Source organism: Lithobates pipiens, unplaced genomic scaffold (assembly GCF_037356315.1).
Source record: "Lithobates pipiens isolate NorthernLeopardFrog02 unplaced genomic scaffold, aLitPip1_a1.2 Scaffold_22, whole genome shotgun sequence".
Taxonomy (NCBI): Eukaryota; Metazoa; Chordata; class Amphibia; order Anura; family Ranidae; genus Lithobates; species Lithobates pipiens.
Window position 1 is genome coordinate 136,862,149 of NW_027507784.1, and position 21,821 is coordinate 136,883,969.

At 43.5% G+C, this 21,821-nt stretch overlaps 1 protein-coding gene across 2 annotated transcripts in view; it reads left to right on the top strand.

The window, feature by feature from the left end:
- ERBB4 (erb-b2 receptor tyrosine kinase 4) overlaps nucleotides 1-21,821 on the top strand; it is a 1,370,666-nt gene that overhangs the window by 995,212 nt on the left and 353,633 nt on the right. For both annotated transcript variants that reach the window (XM_077448341.1, XM_077448342.1), the window contains exon 16: nucleotides 20,679-20,723. In XM_077448341.1, coding sequence (XP_077304467.1) covers nucleotides 20,679-20,723 — 45 coding nt within the window. The remainder of the gene's footprint in view (nucleotides 1-20,678; nucleotides 20,724-21,821) is intronic.

Genomic DNA, 21,821 nt, shown 5'->3' on the forward strand with positions numbered 1-21,821 from the left:
GGGGGATATGATCCCCATTTATAAATAATTAATCGGCCCATATAGTGAAATTGGTACAGAAGACATTAACTTTAAAGTGCTTACAAAAGACAACGGGGTATTCTTTACATCTGGTGCAAAAGAGATTTAACCTCCACATACTGAAAGGCTTCTTCACAGTTATGCCTCGTACATACGGTTGGATTTTCGATGTAAAATGTTCGATGGGAGCTTTTTGTTGGAAATTCCAACCATGTGTAGGCTCCATCAGACATTTTCCATCAAAATTTCCGTCGCTCAAAAATTGAGATCTGGTTCTCAAATTTTCCGACAACAAATTCCGTTGTCGGAAATTCCAATCGTGTGTACACAATTCCGACGCACAAAGTTCCACGCATGCTCTGAATCAAGCAGAAGAGCCGCACTGGCTATTGAACTTAATTTTTCTCGGCTTGTCGTACGTGTTATACATCACCGCGTTCTTGACGTTTGCAATTTCCGACCAACTTCGTGTGATTGTGTGCATACAAGACAAGTTTGAGCCAGCATCCGTCGGAAAAAATCCATGGATTTTGTTGTCAGAATATCCGATCAATGTCCAATCGTGTGTACGGGGCATAAGAGCTGTGCAAATGTGATATAGACTCCCTCAGCAACTAGTTCTAGCCAGCTCAGTGAATTGTTTTAAAAAAGAGATGGATGCATTTCTAAATGCACAAAATATGGCTAGATATTAATATTTATGGGTAATAATACTAGTTGATCTAAATAATATCTGATCGCCTTCAGGGGATCAGGAAGGAATTCAATTCCTCCCCCCCCCACTGGAGTTTGGGAAATAGACCATGCTTTATAGGGTTTTTATTTTTTGCTTTCTGCTGGATAAACTGTGGGTAAGGGAATCTATGGAGGTTTTATATATATTTTTTTTCTATTGGTCGAACCAGATGAACTGGTGTCTTTTTTTAAAAATAGCTATGTAACTATGTTGCAGTGATGATATTATAAACATGTAAACAAATTATTGGCTGCTATAGCCCCCAAAAGTTTGCTTACATTTTTATCTGCGCTGCTGACTTTTCTTAACCCATTACGGACTGCCCGCTGCATTTGTACTGCGGAAAGTTGGCTCCCAGACTCTATGTCTGCTGGCCACCCGCAATCGCTCCAGAGACAGGCAGAACGGGGATCTGATAGTGTAAATAAACAGAATCCCCATTCTGTCTGGGAGGAGGGAGAGATTGTCTGTTCCTAGTGATTAGGAACAAAGATTCCGCCAAGGCCCCATACAGTTAGCAACCCCTTGATCACCCCTAGTGTTAACCCCTTCCCTGCCAGTGAAATTTATACAGTAATCAGTGGCTACTTTTAGCTTTATAAATCTCAATGGTCCCAAAAAAGTGTCAAAAGTGTCCGATCTGTCCGCCACAATGTCACCGTCCTGCTAAAAATTGCAGATCACCACCATTACTAGTAAAAAAAAAATAATAATAATAAAAATGCCATAAATACTGTATATCCCCTATTTTGTAGATGCTATAACGTTTGTGCAAACCAATCAATATACGCTAGATTTTTTTTTAACAAAAGCATGTAGAAGAGTATAAATACTGTATATCCCCTATTTTGTAGATGCTATAACGTTTGTGCAAACCAATCAATATACGCTAGATTTTTTTTTAACAAAAGCATGTAGAAGAGTACATATTGGCCTAAACTGATGAAGAATTTTTTTTTGTTTGTTTTTTGAGGGGATATGTGTTAAAAGAAAAAATTTGAAAATATTGTTATTGTTTTTAAAATTGTCGCTCTTTTGCTGTTTATAGCACAAACAAACCCCACCGTGGTGATCAAATACCACCAAAAGAAAGCTCTATTTGTGGGAAAAAAAGCACATCAATTTTGTTTGGGTGCAATGTCCCACGACCGTACAATTGTCAGTTAAATTGATGCAGTACCATATCGCAAAAAATGGCCTGGTCATTAAGGAGGCAAATCTTCCGGTCCATAAGTAGTTAAAGAAGACATTGTTTTAGACACAAGTCTTTGACAAGTTTATTTTAAGTTATAATACAGCCATTTTAAGAAAATTCTTTATGGCATCAGTTTTCAAATAAATAAATAAATATGTAATATGCAATGTTCATGTATTATGGGACACCTATGTGCTCTTAGGTTAGATCCGTCTATATTTTTTGTCCATTCTATAATTCCTTTGGAACCATAAATAATTATAACTGTTTGAGATTTTGGCTAAAAGAGTAGAAGAACTGTCTTCCATTCCGGATCACTCTTTTCTAAAATTGTAGGGCTCATTGGGTTACTGACATTGGAGATATAGATGGTGACCAGTAGTGGCGGTCCATCCATTAGGGGCACCCGGGTACCGCCACCTCTCTCCACGCCAACCACTATATGCACTGTATAGATTCATCTATAGCATTAATCTATCCACAGCCACCCCCTATTCATGCATCTGGCCCCTTTCAAGACACTGCGCATGAATTATAGCAGCCAGAGTTTTTTCTTTGAAGCACCTGATTGGAGGCAGAGGCTCTAATAGGCTTCAAAATAGGGTTGGCTCAGGCCGTAGAGAATGTGTTCCGATCCCACCCAGGTGTGTTACAACAGCAAATGAATATTCACTGTTGAAACACTGATCCTCAATCCGGCCAATCAAAAGCGGGTGTGAGCTCTGTTTTTCGATTGGCCAAAAAGAGAAGACTTCCGTTTGGCTGCCATGGAGGAGGGAGGAAAAGGAAGCCTCCATCCCCGTGATGACTTAATTAGAGCAGGAGAATGGGAGGCCACCGCCGCCAAGCAGGGGAAGCGATGTGGTAAGTGCTACCAACCGACCAGGGGGAAGGGGGTGGCATACTGTTTGCCGCCCCCCCCCCCAAAAAATTCCACCAGCCACCACTGGTGACCAGTAGGATATGGCTTTAAAATCGATTCCTGTTGCATCCATGTCAGCATCAGATAAACTCTTGTAACGGTCTATCCTTCATAGAGCTTACTGTACACTAGGGATGAGCCGAACACCCCCCGGTTCGGTTCGCACCAGAACTTTCGAACGGACCCCACGTTCGTTACGAACGTTAGAACCCCATTGAAGTCTATGGGACTCGAACGTTCGAAATGGAAAGTGCTAATTTTAACGGCTAATATGCAAGATACTGTCCTAGAAAGGGTTTGGGGACCTGGCTCCTGCCCCAGGGGACATGGGTCAATGCCTAAAATGTTATTAAAAATGGCCGTTTTTGCGGGAGCACTGATTTTAATGACTATTAAAGTGAAAAAAAAAAGTGAAATATTCCTTTAAATATGGTGCCTGGGGGGTGTCTGTAGTATGCCTGTGAAGTGCCACGTGTTTCCCGTGTTTAGAACAGTCCCTGCACAAAATGACATTAAACGGAAATAACACCATTTAAAACTGCTTGCGGTTTTAATCTTATATCTGGTTCCTGCAATATGGTTGAAAATCATTCAGAAAAATGGCATGGGTAGCCCTCCCTGCCCATTACCAGCCTATTTGGGTCTTGTACGCATATTAAGGGGAACCCCGTACCCATATTAAAAAAAGGAAATGCGTGTGGCCCCCAGGCCCTATATACTCAGAACAGCAGTATACAGGCGGTGCAAACAAGACAGGGACTGTGTAGGTTTGTTGTGTTAAGTTGAATCTGTTTGCAATTTTCAACTTGTACATTTTTAAAGTGTAGCTCCAGTCAAAAAAACTATTTTTAAGGTTTTTGGAAAACATAGGGAAGGGTTATCACCCCTGTATAATTTGTTTTGTCGTCCATCTTTTTTCATCTCACTTGCTGTTGTCTCCTTCCGTTTGCAAGTAGGAGATGTTTGTAAATTGGATGTTTGAAAGTAGGGGCCTGCCCTATATGCTCTGCAGAAATGGCGGAACAAGGTGTTGGTTTTGCCACAACATTGTAAGCCCTCAAAGTTACTCTTGGTGGGCGCTGGAGCGCTCTGCTGTGAACGATTATATCAAGAATTGTAATTACATGTCATTGTTGAACAGTGGTAGAAAAATTGACCTTTGGTGGTTGTGGTGCTGGTGCCACAACACTATAAGTCCTCACAATTACTCTGGGTGGGCACAGGAGCGGGCCTTCCTGTGAAATATTATATCAAGAATTGTAATTACATGTCCCTGTTAAACAGGGGCAGAAAAATTGGGCCGCTGGCACTGGTGTTACGACACTGCAACCTCTCCCATATACTCAAGTTTTATTGCAGGAATTAGCCCTGCTGCAAAGCATTGCATCAAAAATTGTACTTAAACGCCCCTGTTAAACAGGGGCAGAAAAATTGGGCCTTAGGCACTGGTGCCAGTGCCACCACACTCCAACCTCTGCCATATACTCTAGTTTTATTGCAGGAATTAGCCCTGCTGCAAAGCATTGCATCAAAAATTGTAATTAAACGCCCCTGTTAAACAGGGGCAGAAAAATTGGGCCTTAGGCACTGGTGCTGGTGCCACCACACTCCAACCTCTGCCATATACTCTAGTTTTATTGCAGGAATTAGCCCTGCTGCAAAGCATTGCATCAAAAAATGTAATTAAACGCCCCTGTTAAACAGGGGCAGAAAAATTGGGCTGCTGGCATCACCCAGAAGCAAAAATGTTCTTCCAACATATCAGCGGAGGAGGAAGAGAATAGACAATCAACATAACAGGACAGTCACTCAGCATCAGCATAGGCAGTCTTGAAGGGATGTGGTATTTCAAAAAAAATTAGTCGGTTACATCAGCTTCAGGTGCTTGGTAGCTGTGGGTGATCCAAGACTGATTCATCTTGATGAAGGTCAGTCGATCAACTGATTCGGTGGACAGGCGCACCCTGTGATCGGTAACAAAGCCACCAGCAGCACTGAAGGTGCGTTCCGAAAGAACGCTGGATGCAGGACAGGCCAGTAGCTCAATTGCATACTGTGCAAGCTCTGGCCAGTGATCCATCCTCAAGACCCAGTAAGCCAGAGTATTTTCGGTGGGAAAGGTGTCCAAGTCTGACCTTGCCCCTAGGTATTCCTGCACAATGTAAATTAGACGCTGGCGATTGGTGCTGGAACCAATCATACCTTGGGGCTGCGGACTAAAAAATTGTCTGAAAGCATCAGTCAGACGGCCACCTTCTCCACCGCTCCTTCTGACTGATGCCTCAGCAACACGTTGTCCAGGACCAGGAGTTTGTGACATCCCAGTCTCTGGGAACACGTTGCACAGAGCTTTCTGCAAGGCCTCCCGGAGATGTCTCATCCTCTGCTCCCTCTGCGATGGCAAGATAAGGTCGGCAACCTTACCCTTGTACCGTGGATCAAGGAGAGTGGCCAGCCAGTAATGGTCCCTCTCCTTGATCCGAAGAATACGAGGATCCTTCCGCAGGCTTTGCAGGATCAGGGAGGCCATGCAGTGTAGGTTAGCTGAGGCATTCGGTCCGGAGTCCTCTGGGTCACTAAGGACAACATGATCCGCAGCTACCTCCTCCCAGCCACGTACAAGTCCACGTGTTTCTTGGGACTGTAAATCATCCCTATAAGACTGCTGCTGCTGATGCTGAGTGCCAGCCTCCACCTCCATGCTGACACAATCATCCTCCTCCTCCTCACCCTCTTCCTGTGTGATGGGTGGCACAGCAGGAACACTGTCTGGATAAAGGGGGCCTTGAGAGGCAAGGAAGTCCTCCTCTTCCTGCCTCTGTTCTGCCTCAAGTGCCCTGTCCATTATTCCACGCAGCGTATGCTCCAAGAGGTGGACAAGAGGTACAGTGTCACTGATGCATGCACTGTCACTGCTCACCATCCTTGTGGCCTCCTCAAACGGTGACAGGACAGTGCATGCATCCCTGATCATTCCCCACTGGCGTGGTGAGAAAAAACCAAGCTCCCCTGACCCTGTCCTGGTGCCGTAGTCGCACAGGTACTCATTGATGGCCCTCTGCTGCATGTGCAGCCGCTGCAGCATGGCCAATGTTGAGTTCCATCTGGTGGGCATGTCACATATAAGGCGGTTCTTGGGCAGGTTCAACTCCTTTTGGAGCTCAGCCAGCCGAGCACAGGCATTAAATGATCGGCGGAAATGCACACAGACTTTCCTGGCCTGCTTCAGGACATCATGTAAGCCGGGGTACCTGCCCAAGAACCGCTGCACCACCAGGTTAAGGACGTGAGCTACACAGGGCACATGGGTCAGTTGTCCCTGTCGGAGGGCGGAGAGGAGGTTGGTGCCATTGACGCAAACCACCATTCCTGGCTTAAGCTGGCGTGGCGTCAACCACCTCTCGGCCTGCCCCTGCAGAGCTGACAAAACATCCGCCCCAGTGTGGCTCCTGTCCCCCAAACAAACCAGCGCAAGCACGGCATGGCATAATTTTGCCTGCGTACTTGCGTAGCCCCTGGAACGCCTACGGAGCACCGCTGGTTCTGAGGACAGAGCACTGGAAGAGGCCATGGAGGAAGAAGAAGAGGAGGGGGTGGAGGAGAGAGGTGTGTCACAACCAATAGTAGCATTTTGGAGGCGTGGTGGCGGAACAACCTCCAACACTACTGCACCTTGTCCTGCATCCTTCCCAGCAGCCAGAAGAGTGACCCAATGGGCCGTGAAAGACAGGTAACGTCCCTGTCCATGCCTGCTGGACCATGAGTCAGCGGTAATATGCACCTTTCCACTGACCGCCCTGTCCAGCGAGGCAAGGACATTGCCTTCCACATGCCGGTAGAGAGCCGGAATCGCCTTCCGTGAGAAAAAGTGGCGTTTGGGGACCTGCCACTGAGGAACCGCACATTGTACAAACTCACGGAAGGGGGCCGAGTCTACCAACTGAAAAGGCAGCAGTTAAAGTGCTAGCAATTTAGCCAAGCTAGCATTCAACCGCTGGGCATGTGGATGGCTGGGAGTAAACTTCTTCCGCCGGTCCAGCAGCTGGGGTAGGGACATTTGCCTGCTATAATCGGATGTGGATGTACCACTAGCAGAGTTCCCGGAAGCACTTGACTGTGACACACCTAATTCTACACCTTCATTCCTCTCAGAGCAGGTTTCAGAGAGGACTGAAGGTCTAGTGGGGTTGGAGATGCCAGCTGATGAGGAGCAAGGAGAGGTCAGCTTTGTTCTTTGGTGTGGGTCTTTGAGGTACGCTTGCCAATGAGCTGCATGGCAGGTCAACATATGTCTGGTCAAGCATGTGGTGCCCAAGCGGCTGATGTTTTGGCCACGTGAGATACGCTTGAGACATATGTTGCAAATAGCAGCGGTGCGATCTGATGCACTCGTCTCAAAAAAGGCCCACACCAAAGAACTTTTAGAATAACGCGCAGAGGAAGCGCTCTGCGCAGGCGGAGCTCTGCGGTGTGATTCAGTCGGTGTGCTGCCCCTAAGCTGGCCCCCGGAGGGCATCCTGCCTCGTTGGACATGTGCCTCCTCCTCCTCCCTCCTTCCAGGCACCCACGTGGAGTCAGTGCCCTCATCATCCCCTCCCTCTTCATCGCTGTAGCAAACCTGGCAGTATGCTGCAGCTTGTGGAACATGACTGCCAGATTGCTGTCCTTCTTGAGCATCCCCTCTCTCTGCGCTCACGCTACTGCCTTCCTCTAGCTGAGTGTCATCATCAGAGCCCACCAAACACTGGGCATCCTCCTGGAGCATGTACCCAACACTGTGCTCAAAGAGTTCAGGAGACTCCTCAGGAGGATGTGGTGGGTCTAGGGAAGGAGTCACTGATGATGACATTGAGAGGAGGGAAGACGATGTGTTGGCAGCTGCTTTGCTACTACCCTGAGACTGGGTGAGAGAGGATGAGGAGGATGAAGAGGGCTTGGTCATCCACTCTACCAAGTCGTTGGCATGTTGCGGTTCAACATGTCCAGCTGCAGAAAAGAAGGACAAGCATGTCCCATGGCCACGTGCTGATGACAATGCACCGCGTCCACGACCAGCACTGTTGTCTCTAGACACAGAGCCTGCTTGCCCTCTTTTATCGGCTCGCGCCTGTCTGCCTCTCCTTGCTGGCCTTCCAGACCTGGTAATGGCCTGAAGGGAGTTGGGTGAAACAGTAGTTGGGTAGTTTATATTGTGCTGGAGGCACACAACACCCACTAACTCCTGCAGATGCCTTTTTTATAGAACAGCAGAGATAAAGGGGTATATACAGATGTATACTGTGCTGTGCTGGAAGCACACACAACTTCCAATAACTCCTGCAGATGGCAATTGGGCCCAAATAGAGAACAGCTATGTAGGTGGATTATAGCGGTATGTACTGGGTACAGAGCACGCAGACAGCACGCACTATCTCCTGACACTACTGACTGCAAGCTCTATTATTAAAGATGGACCACTAGCTATATAGGTGAGGTGAATATCACGGTGTATACTGCGGTCAGGGCACGCGGACAATAACCAGAAAACAGCAGAGTTAAAGGGGTATATACAGATGTATACTGTTCTGTGCTGGAAGCACACACAGCTTCCAATAACTCCTGCAGATGGCAATTGGGCTCAAATAGAGAACAGCTATGTAGGTGGATTATAGCGGTATGTACTGGGTACAGAGCACGCAGACAGCACGCACTCCTATCTCCTAACACTACTGACTGCAAGCTCTATTATTAAAGCTAGATCACTAGCTATATAGGTGAGGTGAATATAGTGGTGTATACTGCGGTCAGGGCACAGACAATAACCACTACACAAGAGCAAGATAGGAAATCAGCCAAAAACAATTGGTGTGTAACTGTGTTGAAGGTACACAGAACACCCACTGCTTCAGATGCCAACACACTACACGAGGCCGCCTCAAAGGCGGCCTTATATAGTGTGGGGCGTGCACTACATAGCCTGAGCTATGATTGGCCACAGGCAGGATGCCTGTGGCCAATCATGGCTCTCCTCGCTGCTGGCGCTGCGATTGGCCAAGCATGCGGGGTCACAGTGCATGCTTGTCCAATCACGAGCCAGCAAAGCACTGCGCCACCGCAGTGCATTGTGGTCCGCGCGCGCCACACGAATTTTGACGCGAACGGACCAAGAGTTCGGATTTCGCTGAACGCCCGAACAGTCAATGTTCGAGTCGAACGTACGTTCGACTCGAACACGAAGCTCATCCCTACTGTACACCTGATAGATTGTTTGTCTGGGGTCGGAGAGATGCGACATTATGTCCTAAGTGTAAGGTGCATCGAGGTGATTTTATACACATTATCTGGTGTTGCCCAAAAGGTACACGATATTAGGCTGAGGTTCTGCAGACTATTTCTGCTATAGATCAAGTACCTGTACCACTAACTGCATTAGTGTGCCTATTAGGCACAATTAATGCTGAAATGTACCCAAAGGGTGTTTACATTATGATCACTAGGTTATTGTACTTAGCTAGAAAGCTAAAATTCTGGGTGGCATCTACAGTGCCTACAAGAACACAGTAGGTAGATTATGTTAACTCTCTTACTTAAGGAACAACTGGCCTACTGCCACTGAAATGTGACACAAAAGTTTAACCTTGTTTGGCAGAGCTGGTTAGATAACCCCCGCAGTTAGTTATGGATAGGCTTTTACAACTTTAAAGTTTTGTTAGCTTCCTCTTTTGAGGGATCGAGTCTTTTACTCCACCAAGAGTTTCGGTGTTTTTTCTTTTGTTTTGAGCTTGTGGTTTTCCATTTTTTCCCCTGGAAGTAGAAAGATATGTTACCCTGTATATAATGTTCAACAACGAGCTCTGGTTGACCTGTTTTTTTTGTTCACAAAGGTCATTATGTTTGTTGTGTAGTAATGAGCTTGATGCTCAAGCCCTGCCGCGGAGCACCCCCATAATGCACTGTGAGACCGCAGTACATTGACGGTTGCTGATTGGCCAAAGCATGCACCAGACCTGCATGCTCTGGTCAATCACAGCGGATGTGCTTTGAGAGTCATGATTGGCCAAAGGCAGGGTCTATCACTAGTGTTGTGTATGATATGACTGGATCTTAAATAGCTTTAAGTGAGGATGTGAATGAAACCTCCTGAAAAAAGTAATGATTATCAGTACTCTAGATGTGGCTTATAAGACTTTGGGTGAAGACTGAGCAATAAGGTGCGGGAAATGCTGCCTCTTGACAAATCTTGCCAAATGCTGGCAAGCAATAGAGCCAAGGATTAGTCTGAAATGTAAGTTTTTAATTATAAAGTTATTGACCGACAGTATAGTCTTCATTAGTTAGATTAGAAAAAAAAAAATCACAATATGTTGGAACAGTTGTATGCAAATTTATAATAATGAAACAAGACGCACATGTATTATTTTCGGGCTATTAACATGAAAAATGCCTTTAATCTACAACTATAACATTCTTAAGCTAATTCTCGCTGGCAGAAACGTATTACCACACTCTATGCCTTTAACCTGAGATGAAATGGAGTGGACCAAGCCTTTAGAAAAACAAGAAAGGAATTTATAAGTGCCATGCAAGTCATACAATGCTGGCTGTCCTTTTTTTTAGCATGCAAATTCAATGCCATAAATTATAACATGTTGATGTCAACAGCTGTTGCTATTCACAAAGAGACGTTTTACCTTTTTACAAATATAATTACAACAGAGACATTAAGGTGGAAGAATGAGACAGCAACAAATAAGCCATCTTTTGTGTAGCCCATCTTTGTAGCCTTGCATTGAAGATGATCCAAATAATCTCACTAATGATGATTGGATGCATCAGGGAAAACATGTTTGTGGTCTTTGCCAAATGTTGGTAGTGCTATAGATGGTTAGTGTGACAAGAAGTTCTTTTTTTAATGTGTTGTGAATCACAAGTATGTCTGTAGTTACAGATAATGCCTGTAAATACAAATGTAATTGTATACATGGGAATGTCCAGATAACATGTTTAAAAAAAAAAAAAAAAACAGATACTATGTTGACAAGTGTTACTTCGAAGGTTCGTAAGATATACATCTAGCATGGATTCAGGTGACTTAACAAATTGTCACCTCTGTTAGTCAATAAATTCAATCCAAACAATTAAACATGATACCTTTAAATGCTTGTGGTTAGTAGCTGTAGCTACTAAACACAAGCCTGACAAATACTATGGAAAGCAATCGGATGTGTGTGCCCTTTGACTTGCACCTACAAAGGCAACAAACAAAAGTTAATATTTTACATTGTAAATTGTATAGCTAATTCAATGCCAAGGTGCAGAATTTGTCTGGCACTATTGTTTATAGATGGCCTTTAAACTAGGTATTCATCTGATGTCAATAGCTCTAATATTCTTCATGAGTACAAGGATGCTCACTGTGGATAACGGCTATTTCCTGAAGAATACAAATTTCAGATGAACAAACCAAATCCTTTTATGATTAATTTTGGACCTTTTCGAAGTGTTTAATGTGTATTATCTGATTTACAAATGTGAAAGGACAGCTGTTATCATTTCCAAGACAATTGAATTGATAGCAGAAAAATACCAAGGGCCCATAGGAGTTTAGAGATGGTAAATCTCGGTACTGGCGATATACTTTTCTGGCCAAAATCGAATGTTCACAATGAAGAAATGGTATTCAAAAGTCCACTTTGCTGGACTTATGCTGTTGCAATCAGGAACCATACCAATATCTTTTTGTGCTAGAAAATGCTAACAATCTTCTGATTAAGCACTATTACAAAAGGCCTTTCGAGTCAGAACTTTTAAAATACAACTGGGCATCCACTATATTTTAAAACAAAGAATTAAAATCAATAGTTTCCAAATATGGTTTGTCTCAAACAATGGCTCTCGGTTTTCTTCAACAGGATTTTAAATATTTCAGCCTAACAAAGCCTATAATTTTTAGCATATTGTATTACTTCTAGTCTCAACTATCTATGGTTAAGCAGATAGATTGAGAGGATTGTTTAACGTTTTCACTCCAGACAGCAACTTACAAAGCACAGAAAACACAACAATATAATAATACAGTGGATACTTAATTTAACTTTTACATTTAACGTGTTTTTGCAAGTCCCATAATATGACTTTTTCTTGACTAGTAAAGCTTTCTGACAATTACCGTTCAGCAGCACATGGTAACCAGCGTTTAGCACTCTGTGTAACGTTCAAAATCCTTATGACGTCCAAAATAGCCAATCTTTATGTTGTTTCTTCTTCTGAAGGTAGCTGCTCATAACCTTTCTTGTAATTCTCTGTAATAGTAGTTATAATTTCTCTTTTACAACTACTTCCATTTCATTTAACTCGTTCCCAGTTATTCACTTTGATTACGTTTGGTGTTATGGTCTGAGTCCATATAATCTGCAGTTTAAAACCAGTTCAGAACATATTTGAGAGTTGTTCTGCTTGACTTTTTCTAAAGTGAACATGATTTTATTAGATTGTTGCTCCCACTGCCTGAAATCAATTACAAACATATACTGCCCTTCAGTAAAGCATTCCTTGTGTCATTATTTTCTAACATAATTTTTCCTTTACAATTCCCAACCACCTTTACAATTTACGAATCCCAACCACAACACTACCTGCTTGGAGTTTGCATGTTCTCCCTGTGCCTGTGTGGGTTTCCTCCAGATACTCTGGTTTCCTCCCACACTCCAGAGACATGGTGGTAGGTTAATTGGCTTCTTTCTAAAATTGGCCCCAGTATATGAATGTGAGTTGGGGACCTTGGATTGTGGGCTCCTTGAGGGTAGGGACAGATGTGACTGTGTGGAGCAGTGCATAAATTGACAGTGCTATATGGGTACCTTAAATAAATAATACTACAATAGATGAGCATCTTAATGAGACACAATGTACAGGGACAGGGACAATTGTAGACACACACCCACACTCACTCAGGATGGACTGGTGTCTTTATTCAACCTTACTAACTATATAACTATATATTTTTTCTATTTCCACTTTGTACATTTTTTAAATTTTTTTTGTGTATAAAATATTGTGTAGGGATAGAGGCCCACTTCCTAGTTGGTTATAAACCATAATTAAAGCACCCTGTCACTAGCTCTAGTATATAAAGCTAGAAGAAACCTGCAACAAAAAGAACATGAATACTCACCTTTCTGGCAGGTGGTGAGGGAAATATTCACTCTTCCAAGGCTTCGGGCACTGCTCTGTGACACTTCTGGATGTGTCAGATAGCGTTTCCCTGGCTGGAGGCTGTGGTTCCTCTAGCCATCCTTTATCACTACAGGATACAGTAGCGACATATGGGAAAAGGGGAACAATAGTGCCCAGCACCACATACTTTTTCTTTTCAATACTTGTTGCTGTTAGACGACAGTTGGTAAACACAAATGTTAATTAGTTGTCCAAAGTTCTCAATAAATACCTCTGCTTTAGGCTACTTTCACACCTGTGAATGTCTCACTGCTGTTTATTTGGTAAAGTTGTAGCGTAATGTCTTACATGCATTACCATTTATCTCTATGGGAAGTGTGTTTTGCTGGAAACTGAACCAGGGATGGAGAAAGCTGAATTTTGAATGCACTTTAAACAGAAGAGGTGTCATTGTAGCCTTACTATTAATTTATCCATACATCTCAGATTCCCCAATATATATCTTAACACTATGACTGTAAATTAGCTAGGCCCTATTTATTGACCTGCATGAAAGAAGACCTGTCGTATATGGATGCCCTCCCAGCAATTTAGGCCCGTGCTGTAACCGTCTTTCGGCTATAGCAAGGGAGGGAAGAGGTGAAAAGTTTTTTTGTTTTTTTTTGTAACATTAAAAATATAGAAGTGATTATTATATACCTTCTTATTCCTTTTATATAAAAATGTCTTTCTGTTTTCGTTTTAATTGACATCATATGTAAATAGAAGTTTATACCTTCGATTTGCAGATGAATAAAACAGTATGGTCCCTTTTACTCAGGCACCATCCAGTCCCATCAGCAGAAAATCCATGACAGATGCCCTACTAAATAGGAACAGAATGGCATCCATGCCCATCCTTTTTTTATTTTCTTCCCGGATTTACAAATCAGAGCCTCTAGGACCCATGTTGGATCTATGTGTAACCACTGTCACTTCCCCCTCGCATTTGCCCGGAATTTCCAGCTGAAATTGCTGTGCACATACGAAAAAGACACACTGGAGTTTGGAGAGGTTCAACCCTTCCTTACCCTATTCAAAACTAAAAAAAAAAGTTTTAGCTTTAGATTTATTTTAGGTACACTACCATTGTTTTATAGAAAACCACTAGTTACAAACAACGCTCTCTATAGCACCCTTAAAAATTTGCTGGAGCCATATTTGATATTCTTTTATGCAAGATCCATTATATAGGTCAGGTGAATAAGTATGCAACTGTAAAAGAAAAGAATAAAAAACAAATCTTTTAACTTATAAAATCCAAATTAATATTTTTCTTCATTGTCCCTAAGTAAACACCTAGGCAAGGAAAACTCAGACTACTGCCTGGTGGGGCCTGAGGGGCTTTATATAATGGAAGTACCATTTCACCTATGCATGTTCTTTCTGGCCCTTACATCTAGAAATAGATCTTGTAAAACCTGCAACAAATATATTCCTTATATGAGTATTGCTCTCGGGTTTACATGGATTTTTGCTTATGGAAGAAAATAGAAATGTTCTGAAATGTGTTCAGTTTCCACATTTTTATATAGCAAGCCATATATGGAGACTTTTTTCATTACCCTGCCACCTGCTCTGTAAAGGCCAGGGATGGAAATCTTTCTGAGCCCCTGTCAACAAGAGGACACATGAAAGGGCATCTGAAGATACCCTAAGACAGGAGATGCGGCGGTAGCTGCTGTGAGCTGAAGCCATGCAAACTCAGTGCTCTCACCTGCTTGTCAATTAAAACTCAACTGCTTCTGAATGACAAACATAAATCTTAGGGGTCATTAACCTAACTGAGATGTTTCTCCATTGCCTGTCACAATATTGTGTGCTGCTGAGAGGCTGTGTAGTGGAGAAAATTATCCAGGACTTAAAAATAGGCCATGTTTTCCTACATTTCCCTGCAATCTTGAATATTAAAATAAATATTTAGCAAAATGGCCTTTGAATGCTAGTTAGATCGGCATTCATATATGAAAATCCTTATCTTTAATATTATGTGGATTTACCATAATGTCCATAGCACTAGAAGACATTCATTAAACAGAAATTTTAATAAGTTGTCCAAAGTGCTGGATAAATGCCTCTGCTTTGGGCCTAATTTAAATAAATCTACATTTATCAGTTACTGTTGTAAAATTCTCTGGACAATTCTAAAAATATTTATAAATTATGTATAATGGCAGGGAGCAGTATGGTCTTTAAAATTGAAATGAAATGTTCTTTTAGAATAAATCTGAACTCTGTGACTAGTAAGTCAACTGCTACTATAAATAATCTTTGAGAGATACATTGGCCCCTACTTTTTCTACCAGTTGGCAATAGTAAATGTATCTATAACCACGCCCCACAATTAAGGGGTTTATCCTAGGCCAACTGATTACTCAGTGGCCTAGATTTTTAGCAAGGTCCATCTCCTGAGAAATATAGGCAAGGGGCCTCCCTTGCCTCGTGAAAACATTCACTCTTTCATCTTTGCCTTGACCTGCTTCGGCCTCACAGAAGCCCCCACCCCAGCACAAAAAGCGGGACCCTAATAGCTGACCTGCACCAGACACTCTTGAGCGCTTGCCCGCATGTCAGGAGATCAGACCAGAAAGGAGGTGAGCTGCCTGCTTAGCTTCCTCCAGCTTGCCCAGAGCCTTCCAAGATGGTGGCCGCAGCTTCTCCATGCGGGGACATGGGAGACACGGAACTGATTGCGGATTTGATAGCAGATTCAATTGCAGATTCGATTGTGAATCCCCCTCCAACACACCAGACAGCAAGCAACCTCTTGGCAACACGTGTGAGTGCTCAGCATAACCATGCTGTATCCCCAGCCTTCACTGAGTCACTCCTGGGCCAAACAATGAAGGACCTTCTATACACTCCCTTGATTAACTCCCCCCTCCGCTGGATAGGTTCACAACATGCTTCTCCTATGCCTCAAGGCCATCTTCACTGGCACTTAATGCTACGCAAATCACCTCAATTAAAGCAGACCTGCACGGCCTGGTTGTTCGGATAGATGCCATTGACCAAGCTGTAGACCACACTACACTAGCAAACCAGAATGCAGCCTGCATACAAACGCTTCAAGACCATCGATCACTCTTAGCAAAATCGATGATTTAGAAAATAAGAGCAGATGCTACAATTTCCGCATCAGAGGATTAACTGAATCGGTTCTGGATGTCCAGGGCTCAGTCAAATCTTTCATAAAGAACATCTTACCTGACATCCTCAATCACAGGCTTGAACTAGAATGGGCCCACAGAGTGCTACAACCCCCCTGCCAAGACGGGCTGCCAAGGGACTTTGTGGTAAAACCCCACTTTTATGCAGTAAAGGAAAAAATAATGAGGAAATACAGGGACTCTGATGACCTCACCATACAAGGACAAATGTTTGCAGACCTGTCCCCCACCATGATCCAGAGGTGAAGATCCCTCAATCCTTTCCTGGGGATCCTATCCCAAAAAGCAGTGAAATATCTGTGGTTCTTTTCCTTCCACCTGCAGTTCCAGTACCACAAGAAATCTTATGGTTTCGCAAGCCTCCACGAGGATCAACGACTGCTCCTTCAATTACGTCTCAAACAAGCGAATGATTGTCCAAGCTCCTACAAAAGACCCCATCCAGGAAGCCCTTTGACTCCACTATGGAATAAACGAAGAGGCACCAAGACTCCATCCCTCTGTGATGGAACCACCTGCTGATTGACCCAACAGGGATCGTTGTTGGTATTTCCTCGGAGAGTCAAACCTTCTGACAATGTAGTGGACCCACCTACACTTCCCCTGTACTATGTCTAGCCCGCAGGGCAATTTCCCTTTTTCCTTACATTGCCCCAGTATTCCCCAGTTTGCATTCCTGAATTTGTTTTTTTTCCCCACAAATTACATTTCACCCCTTTTTTTGGCCTTCAGACATGTAGGGATGACCGGGCTGACTGGTGATGTTGGCTGTACTGAATAGCTTTGCCCTGTGGGGTAACCCACTGACACTGAGTCCTCATCCTCAGGCATGGGCTCTTATATCACTGCCCTTTTTTTTCATGATCTTTTACTGATGCATTTGTTTTGCATGGTCAATTTATGTGCACTGTGTTAGCATGTTTTATCTTTGGTTTACTTCTGTACCTGGGGGCCCTGTGGCCAGGGTGGTTTAGTTTGCCACTCTTCATGCTGTGACTCAGAGGCATGAACAACCTCTGGTGATATCAAGACAGCAACCTACATTTAGACTGCCCCTGCACCGAAACTCCACACATTTTAGGGAATCGGAGTAGGCCTTGGCTGGTCCAGTCCTGCTCATAGGAAGTTCAGAACGACTTTTGTTCTAGATTCCCTATTTCTCTCTCTCTCTCCTGTCTTCTATCCTTCCTTTTCTTTCTCTCTGCTCTTTACCCACTCCTAATTATTCTGTTCCCCTCCCAGATACCTAAACAGAGAGCTTACTTAATGTTGAATGCGTTGACCCTAGGGCCGGGCTGGACCTTCAACACTGAGATCCTTCCACCTGCAAAAAGGGTATGTAATATACGCACGGGTTCACACCCCATCTCTCATTTCCATGGCTAATTCTGCATTCCTAAAGGTGACCATCAGAGTCTCTTCTCATAACATGATCTGGGAACAACTGATCTGGGAACCCTGGGCCCAGTATGTCAGAATGACTCTATAACCCCAGCAGGGAGTCACCTAATCTTGCCCCCCCCCCCCCCCACAGGCACATGCACCATTAGCTCTCCATGTGAGTTCTTCTCTACCGCTCTACCTCTTTTAATGCTCTTCTCCCCTTTCTAAACCTCTCCACCTAACCTCACTTCTCTTCTTACACTAGCCAGACCAAATAGCCTTTGCAGGTTAATGATCTGACTTCATATAGTAACTACAGCTTTTGATTCCTGATTATGGATCATGACCCTTGGGGCTGGGATCAGTAGCCACAGGAGGAGCACAGCTGGGCATTAGGACTTTGCTGCACAAAAAAGGGGTCCATGGTCCCTGCCTGTAAAGGGCATTTGCTACCGGTCTGACTGAGCATTTGTCAGATCATCCAAACCTGGGAGTCCTGGGACTTACAGTTCTGAAAGCAAGATTTTTGCAGGAGGTAGAAGAGAAGTGTATATACGGACTGTATAGTTGTGTCCCTGAAGAGTTCTACTGCTTTGATCACAAGTGGGCATCCCATAATATCCCTATCCAAGTTTATTCTGCTCAATAAAATCTAAAAACAAAACACTGGGCTGTTCCTCTGACTCACGTGTGCTGTGAAGATGCGGTGTGCCTGGCTGTGCAGGGTGGAGGATCCCTATCGACTTGCAGCTCCTATACCTCTTTAAATGCTAACATCATCACAAAGAGGTGTTACACTTTCCTGCATTAATTGCACACTCTTGGCATACTGTTTAAGACTCTCTTCCTTTGAGTGTACTTGGTTGTTCTTGCATCAGCTCTAGCCCACAGACTGCATTTATATGTGTGAAGCTTCTTTGCTGCAAATTATATAAAACAGGAAAGTGCTAAGCTGTTAACCGTAGTTATAAGAGATGGAAGCTTAATTAAATTGAGGATAAAACGAAATCTGTTTTAGAATGCCCCTGCCAACAAAAGTCATTAAGAACAGGCATTGAAGCATAAAGGTCAATGTAGTGGCTCCGGACATGTATGCTTTTTGGTATATTTTAAAAGGTAAACTCCATCCAAATGTGTTATCTTTGTTTTTATGTTGTTGCTGGCAAAACTGAATTGCATGCTGACAGGTGGGAGGGCAGTGTGACAGGTGGGAGGGCAGTGTGACAGGTGGAAGGTGCAGTGTGACAGGTGGAAGGTGCAGTTGGACAGGTGGGAGGGCAGTGTGACAGGTGGACTTGCACTCTGCACTTGATTGGCAGCTCCACCATTCATGGAACACTTTGTATTTTTTCCATGGACACAAGATGTTCTCTGATTGGACGAGGGGGGATCATGATGCCCCTGACCCTCCTAATCACCTCATCTAATCATAGTAAGCCTTTTATTTGTTAAACACATGAATACCTGAGGTGCCAAATGAGTGATCCACTGTGATCAGTATGCGGTGATGAAGCCGATTGCACAAAACCCAGAAGATCACAGCGCTCACTGTATGTAGCATGGGCTACTACAGTGGTTTACAGCATTCCCCAGAGGTCCTCCAGATATCAGATATGGATGCTCATGGGTGCGAAAATATAATTCCTGTCAATCTTTAATGCAAGCTTCCACTTTTCCTTGGGCTAGGCATACCAACAGATTAGTTTCATTGCAAACTACGCAAGGAGACTTTTGTTGCCCCAATTGACCACAAAGCCAAAACCAGTTCAGGGTTCCATATGCTCCCCTGAATCCCATTTGTTTGCACTCAGGCTTGACAATTGAAGACTCAGCACTGCACTGTGTTAAGCAGAGGGAATTGTCATGGAAGTAACAGTCTTTTAATGAGCTGCAGGGGGTGCATCAGGGCAACAAGATAGCCAGGGAATTTAAGTATTGACTCCTACTGTCAGGCAGACTTGTTAAGTCTCCTAGTCCAGGCAAAGCACTGTACATGTTCACTTTAAAATCATATTTTAATGAGAACACATATTTAATGTTAGTGTTCTGCATCTCAAAGTTACATCCAGGTGTGTTTTATCCCAGTTTTGGACCCCTAATGCCATCAGCTAGCTGCTTACATCAAGTTTAGCTTGCGAGAATGGCAGCCTATTTTTCAATCCTTTTCATTTTAGTTAAAAACATAGGTCTACATCAGTCTATCCTGTGGTTGCCAATTCCCATTTTAAGCTCTAAGGGTTAGTAGAGAAAGAGAACAGAACATAATTGTGAGTTGGCCATTTAACTGCTATTCAAATGTTGATAAGTTGTGATCTTTTTGTGGGTAGTAATCATGGGCTCAGTGTTTTGTAAGCCAGGAAACCAGAGAGGGGCAGAAAAACAAGACCTTGGCATTTTAAAGTCTCCTGCAGGCACAGGTGACGCTTGCATTATCCCGCTAATGCCAGCTTTGGCAGCGAGGACACCACCTTCCTGCCCTGTCCCTATTGTTGATGGCTGTCTGGAAACCAATCACTCTAATTATTTTTGTCAATGGTGGCAGCTGAGACAAAAGGACCTCGGAGTTAACCCCTTCTTTGGAAGGAGTTTGACTTTATGAAAGATTTGCTACATGAAAAACATTGATTGAAACATAGGACATAATAGTCTAGCAATTTCTGCAGCTGTTTTGCTTCTTGTTATGTTTTTTCTAGCAATTTAGCTGGTAACTTTTTTGTTTTTCTTCATTTTCAAATGTCATTGTCAGAAATCCAACTGTTTACGTGATGGTACATTAGGAAATGTTTATAGAATACATTTGGGATGTCATAGTAACTGATAGTTCTGCCTATTATTTCTTATATGTATTTTGTTTCCTTTTTTAAATTTACCTTCTGATTTGTTCGCTGTAGATTTTTTATTAGGCTGCTGGGGTGTTTTATATCGCCCTTAAATTGCTGTATTTTTAACATACTGTTTTTGCATAGTGTTTTTAGCATTACTCTTCGACTTTTTCCCTGTGTATTTACATAACCTATATTTTTATATGTCTTCATTCTTTTTCATGCTTATTTACAGGTGTAGAGGACCCCGTATAAAGGACTGCATTGGAATCATAGACAGGTAAGGGATTTTACTGATTCTCATGTTTGTCTTTATTCCTGAAGGTGGTTTGACATAACCTTCCCCTGATTAAAATTCCAAATACAATAATGGGGTGGGGATCAGGCCATTATGGCTACACAAGGGGTAATTATGAGCGTTTGTCTCCATCCACTGGGTGATTCTTACCTTTGCTCTGATAACAGAGCAGGCTATTTGGCTAGGCATTCGGCAAATCTCACTGTCTATGGTCAGCTTGAGTACCACAGTGAGAGGCCTAAAGCCCAAGTCCAGACATTTTTTTTATAGTTATATTGATAATATTACTTCTAACCCCTTTCTGTTTTACTGATAAAGGGTTTTGGTGCAGTCCTTGGCTGGTTGCATGGGTATCCACAGGTAGGGGCAAGGGGGGTCAAGTGCCCCCCATTGGAATGGAGGATCAGATCTTAAATTCAGCACAGTTGCGTTGCTATCGGGGCTCCGTTCCCTCCCTATTGGCCATAACTGAGGGACAATCAAAGGAGACTAGGAGAGGAGAACATCATGGGACATGTAGTCCCAAAGATTGGTAGCCCCATTTTCTACAGGGAGGAGGCTACAGCTCGATCAAGAGAGAGATTGAGAGACTGCAGCCTGGAAAAAAAAGCTGAGGGAGAGAGAGTGCTACAGGACAAAGAATGAGGAGTGTGCCGGGCGGAAGCCAGAGAGACCAGGGTACAGACATGCTACACTACTGACCAGAGTCGCCCGCCGGGGGACCCAGAGTGATCGATCATCAAGCCGGAGGGATCACTGCTGTAGTTTCTCTGGGTGGGTCTGGTAAGAGGGCCTGTTGGTCATTATCCATTACTTATCCTAGGGACTGTCCTATGTCTGCAGTCTCTGACCATGATAATGTAATAATGATATTGTCGAAAAGGGGCGGTGCATGGGTGACCCTAAAATGATGCGCCCCCCCTGAAAAAAGTTCTGTGGACACCCATGGCTGGTTGTACCCAAGTTGATCGATCAATCAACTCAATACATTTGCCTTGCCTACGTGTCTAAAATTAAGTTAAGTCTGCCCAGTAAGGACACATACTACAAAGAAAAAAAATATTAATCCTGCCAGAAATC